The 5802-nt window shown below is 35.8% G+C and overlaps 1 protein-coding gene across 1 annotated transcript; it reads left to right on the top strand.

Moving 5' to 3' along the window:
- The first annotated feature begins 213 nt into the window (after positions 1-213).
- On the top strand, positions 214-1798 carry LOC133289559 (probable aquaporin PIP-type 7a). Its single transcript, XM_061487529.1, has 4 exons — positions 214-601; positions 722-1020; positions 1145-1285; positions 1391-1798. Exons 1-4 carry the CDS (start codon positions 262-264, stop codon positions 1481-1483), a joined length of 873 nt encoding a protein of 290 aa, XP_061343513.1. The 5' UTR covers positions 214-261; the 3' UTR covers positions 1484-1798.
- The last annotated feature ends 4004 nt before the right edge of the window (positions 1799-5802 follow it).

Raw genomic sequence — 5802 nt, 5'->3', positions numbered from 1 at the left:
CGTTCCAGTGGTGCGCGGAACATGGTCGGTCTTATAGTAATGGTTAGAATCAAGCCAGCTAGGATAGACTCCCCATTAATCATTGGTCCTCACTCCTTATCAATGAAACATTAAAAAATTCAACATATTACGTTGCATTGGACCCACCAGCCCTCGTCCTCACTCCAATTAACTGAACTCAATTCTGATTATAAATCCGCACCTTAGCCACTCACAAAACCCACTGACACAAGAGACAGAGGAATCAAAGGGAACAAAGAAATGGAAGGGAAAGAGCAAGACGTTTCGTTGGGAGCCAACAAGTTTCCGGAGAGGCAGCCTATCGGTACGGCGGCTCAGAGCCAGGACGACGAAGGCAAGGACTACCAGGAGCCACCACCGGCGCCGTTGTTTGAGCCCTCCGAGCTAACATCATGGTCCTTCTACAGAGCTGGTATAGCAGAGTTCGTAGCCACTTTTCTGTTCCTCTACATCACCATCTTGACCGTCATGGGCGTCAGCAAGTCCGACTCCAAGTGCAAATCTGTCGGTATTCAAGGGATCGCTTGGTCTTTCGGTGGCATGATCTTCGCCCTCGTTTACTGCACCGCTGGAATCTCAGGTCCCTCTCTTTCTATTTTTTATTTCCATTTCTGCAAAAAAAATAGAAAAAAATAACAAATATGAACTGAAACCAGTGTTTTAACAACGTTGCTGTAACATTTGTGTGTTTTTGGTGCAGGGGGTCACATAAACCCGGCCGTGACGTTTGGTTTGTTCTTGGCGAGGAAGTTGTCGTTGACTAGAGCGGTGTTCTATATGGTGATGCAGGTCCTGGGTGCTATCTGTGGCGCCGGTGTGGTTAAGGGTTTTGAGGGAAAAGTCACGTACGGCCTGAAAAACGGTGGTGCTAACTTTGTAGCCCCTGGTTACACCAAAGGTGACGGGCTTGGTGCTGAGATTGTTGGCACCTTTATTCTTGTCTACACCGTCTTCTCAGCCACCGATGCTAAGCGTAGCGCCAGAGACTCTCATGTTCCTGTAAGTCACTCACTCCTCTCACGTCCTTTTTCTCTTCTTATTGTAGTGTTTATTTTTATTATTATTTTTAAAAAAATAACTTTAATTTGATGAACTAATCGTGTGGCTTGGATTTAATGTGCAGATTTTGGCACCCTTGCCTATTGGGTTCGCTGTGTTCTTGGTTCACTTGGCCACCATCCCCATCACCGGAACCGGTATTAACCCTGCTCGCAGTCTCGGTGCTGCCATCGTCTTCAACAAACACCTTGGCTGGCATGATCACGTACGTTAATAATTTTCCTTTCTACTAAATATTTTTATCAAATTTTACAATGAACCACAACCGTCTGATCTCTCATGCTAATTGATATTATCACAATTTGTGCAGTGGATCTTCTGGGTGGGACCATTCATCGGAGCAGCTCTTGCAGCTCTCTACCATGTAGTCGTAATCCGAGCCATTCCCTTCAAGTCCAAGTGATTGAATCAAACGGTTCATGATCAATCAATCTAGTTGGGAGAACTAAAATCAAGCCATGTTTGTGGGTTTCGTTTCATCATCATGATCTGTTTTATCTTTATCTTTTTTTTTTTTTTAATTTTATTTTAAAGTCTTGTATTTTGTATGTAAAGATCATTATGTAAAATTGTGATGATTATTATTAGGTGGGTGCATGTGTCGCGTCATGGGCCATATCCTCTGCTTTTAAGTTGGAAGAGGGCCCAGCTCATGTGTGATGTACGGCTGTGATTGTGTATTTTCCAAATCAAAAATAACATCCTAGTCATTTCTGCATTTTTTTATTTCCTATACCAATCTTGTCCTCACTGTTAATATTTGTCCTCTTCCCCGGAGTATATGCCAAGGTTCGGTTTCTTTACCCACGCCTGTGCCCTTGTTATCACTTGTTATGGATATCGAAATCAGGGGCGTGACCTTGAGGGAATGGGTTGGTTGCGTGGGGTGTGGTATGATGTGGTGGGTGATGTTACCTAACCTGGGACCACTTCCTTTATCAATAATGCACATCCTGTTGTCGGATTAATGATGATTTGTCATCATAGTCTTGAGAAAAACCACATACTAATTTTGTTTTTGTCCTTAATCGAAAAAGGAAAAGCTTGATTTATTAAATACTGTTATTGATAACCCTTAAGAAGATGCGGGTACTCATGGGATGTGTAGCAATTCATGGGATGGGTATCAAATTATAGGTTAGGTAAGAAAACATGGATTACATGACGTGTATAAATCGGAGACTCATTCGTGATAATGTTATTTTTTGTGTGTGATTGAGCATTTTTTCTTTTTTCTTTTAATTATCGTGAACGCAACTAATATAATTGATTTCTGATTTGCTAACCGAATGTGAGTGATGTTATTGAACCGATGATACAAACAAATTCAACAAGTAAGGGTGAAAAGAGTTTGGCCATTGAATCATCTTTTTACTGAACATTCAACATCACATGTTGCAATTTCCATAGATCCAATGACTAGCATAAAAACTCTATGTTGTGTGTCAATTTTAAAAATAATGCACATCCGAAGTAGCGAAAACAAAATAGACACATGTAAGAATTGATATACATCACCCTAAAAGTTAACTCAAAGGATGGAAGTGCCCAAGGCCTTATAAAGGTCACATTAGTTGTACATACAATCAATGTGGGATTATATATCTCAATACACCCTCTCACGCAAGAGCTCTTTGGGCTTGAAGCGTGAATTATGCACAGGCCCAATTTTTAGTTTACTTTTTGTGCTTTTATTTTAATTCTAATTTAAAGTGGGACGGCGAGGATCAAACCTGAAGCTTTGATACCATTTAAGAACCTTCAGATAACACAAAAATCAATATCTATCCCTAAACAAATGTTTCCACTCAGAGTGTAGGGAATAGAAGTGACACAATCTAATCATTTTCACCAAAGAAAGGCACGAGGAATATATTTAAAACAACATGCATAATACAAACGGCGTGTTATTTCCACTTAGCATGTGATCGGGTGAATACCAATTTAACTTAAAAATATAAAAATGTTAATAGTATTAATTTGGGGGTAGAATCAATTTAAAGAATAAGAAATTTTATGTTCAATCTTTGTATACAATAATTTATATCTTTAATAAATTAAATAAGTTAAATATGAATAAGATTAATGATTAGTATTGATTGATTAAGATAAATGATCCCGCCTCATTTATACATGTTTAAATGATTATTTCCTTTCATTTTATTTCCTTTTATTTTTATTGTATAATGATGTTTTTTTTAACATGAATTACAAAACTAATCACTGGCTCGCTTATATTATTATTTTTTCATCGGCAAACTCACATAGTTGGTGAACATGATAAAATAAATAAATAAATAAATGATAATATTTCTAACTACAGCACATGGCCATCACAATCACTAAACCAACCCACAATATTAATAGTTATTATGATTTTATTCTCCTCTTTTTGGTCCCAAATCATCCACTGTGTGCAACATAAAGATATAAATTTAATTGGCATGAAAAAGAAAGGAGAGTTTTATGCCTACGTTCATTAATATGTTGACAAATTTTTCTATTAATTTTTTTAAATATCTTGTCGAAATAATCATTTATTGCCTTTTTGTAATTATTAAGCAAATGAGGTAATAATAAATAATGATGTGCAAACATATTAGTAGAATTAATATAATTTTTTTTTACTGCATCAGGTAAATCAATTAAACTCAAGAATCAAACTTACCAAATTTGAAACAAAAACAAGTTTGAAGATGTAATTCCTCATTCCGAAAATAACACTCTACCGTGACACCAAAAAATTTCAAATTCCACCTAGAAAGAGTATGTATCCTGTGGATAGGATATTCAAAACGGTCCTCACCCCATCCTCTCTCGCTGGCATACTCACCCTTTCGCTTTTGCGCACCTGGCTTAATTTGTCTTGTAGTTTCTTTTGCTTCTGTTGATTTTAGTTTCTGAGTTGTTTTTTTGTTCCTTTGTTTAACTTTCAAATTTAACTGTTTTCCTCCTAAAACCTAAAGCATTCCCGCATCTTTTTGTCAGTATTCTGTTTCATCGTATGGCTAAAAGAGTATACGAGAACTCATTGTTATTATGGGATGGATTGCAACAATTAGAGAATTCTAGGTGCTCACATGACATGACATATCTGCCCATAACCTAAAATTTGGAAGAGGAAACAAGTTTTTCTATATCATGGAGGGAATGATTTATATATCACGGTTTATTTATAATTGAAAACATGCGTTAAGAAATAATAAAGTATAACTAAAATGCTGCTGGTGCAGAAAATTATAAACAATTTGTTGTTTAATTGCTGGTATTATATAATGGCTGCGCTAGAAATTTTTATGAGAGGGAGCAAAAAAAATTCAAAGTTCACATTGATTTAGGCTGCGCAACACAATAGTGGGTCAATACGAATTCAGGTTTGAAGAATTTTTCAATTTTTTTTGGTACATGAGAAATAATAAGAAGAACGAATGGAGACAAATTTATATTAATTTTTTTTTTTAAGTTTGAATATTGTTCCGGGTTACTTAATCCGGGTAGACCCATCAAATTACTCTGAGTTCATTAATTTGGGTAGGCCCATCAATGTTATAACTTATGTTGCACCGACACCGACACGGGACACAGACACGACGTGCCGACAAATTCATTTTAAAAAATGCCATATTTTAACACGTTAGTATACGTTTTGATATTAAATAATATTTTTAATATATATAATATATATATATATATATATATATATATATATATATATATAGTACATATAATAGTCCATATATATCCAATCAAATATTCAAATTTCATGACATAAATATAAAGCAAAAATAGTTTTTCATACCTTGTTAATTTTTTATGTCCAATTCCATAATAGGAAAAAAAAAATTGACTTATAAATTAATTTTTCATTTTTACATAATAAAATAAAATTTAGACCTAAAAAAAAAAAACGTGTCGGAGCGTTGTCTCTGTGTTGAAAAAAGTTGATCGCGTGTCTTAAAATGTTGATCCCGTGTTAGACGCGTGTTGGTGTTCGACACACATTTTTTTTTTTAAAAAGCGTGTCGGTGTTTTCTTGGTTATAACCCAAGCATTGGTCCAAGACCTTCTTACATGAAGTAACACATATAACAACGATCATGAGCTCGGATTATGAGACTAGGGCGAGAGCTTGGATCACGAATTTAAACCCACAATCTTTTCCCACTTTGTAATACTAAAGTCACGATCTATGTAACTGTCACAATCATCTCTCGTCACTACGAAAACTGCTTCACACTCATTATCAATAACAACTTATAGGAACCGTTATAAATATAATGATAATACCAATAAAAAAGATTTTATGTTGATCAGACTCACTCACTCGTGCTAAGCAGACATAGTTAATCATAGCCCTAACCTATTGTTGGTGTTGTCCATGAACAATTATAGCTTAAGATAAAATGTTTGATAAATTAGATACCCCCTCCCGATACAACTGTTGCTCCCCCACCGGTATTACCCTTGATTATTTGAACAACTTGACTTATTTAGGACAAAGATTCTTTTATGAACACGATGTTGGTCATGAAAAGAAAAACATTTGGGTTTAGGGTTTGGGTCAAATTTTGGATACCCATTATTCTGGTTCCTGTAACAAAATAAAACGAAACAAACGATACAGTTTATTTGGGCCTAAGTTGGCCCATGTCCAAAACCCTAGCATTTTTGTTTAGCCCACGACCCATGAGTAGGAGTCCGTGTGCTGTCTTGCTCGCAAGC

The sequence above is a fragment of the Gastrolobium bilobum genome, unplaced genomic scaffold, assembly GCF_033153095.1.
Source record: "Gastrolobium bilobum isolate Gb01-03AN ecotype WA unplaced genomic scaffold, APGP_CSIRO_Gbil_v1 utg937, whole genome shotgun sequence".
Taxonomy (NCBI): domain Eukaryota; kingdom Viridiplantae; phylum Streptophyta; class Magnoliopsida; order Fabales; family Fabaceae; genus Gastrolobium; species Gastrolobium bilobum.
Note: the sequence above shows the minus strand (reverse complement) of the source record. Positions and strands in the feature narration are given on the sequence as shown.

What these genes read in the sequence shown, in the direction of transcription:
- LOC133289559 (XM_061487529.1), top strand. Translation starts at nt 262, where the DNA reads ATGGAAGGGAAAGAGCAAGACGTTTCGTTGGGAGCCAACAAGTTTCCG. An exon ending in CTGCACCGCTGGAATCTCAG is followed by an intron (nt 602 to 721) that starts GTCCCTCTCTTT and finishes TTTTTGGTGCAG; the next exon opens with GGGGTCACATAAACCCGGCC. An exon ending in CCAGAGACTCTCATGTTCCT is followed by an intron (nt 1,021 to 1,144) that starts GTAAGTCACTCA and finishes TTTAATGTGCAG; the next exon opens with ATTTTGGCACCCTTGCCTAT.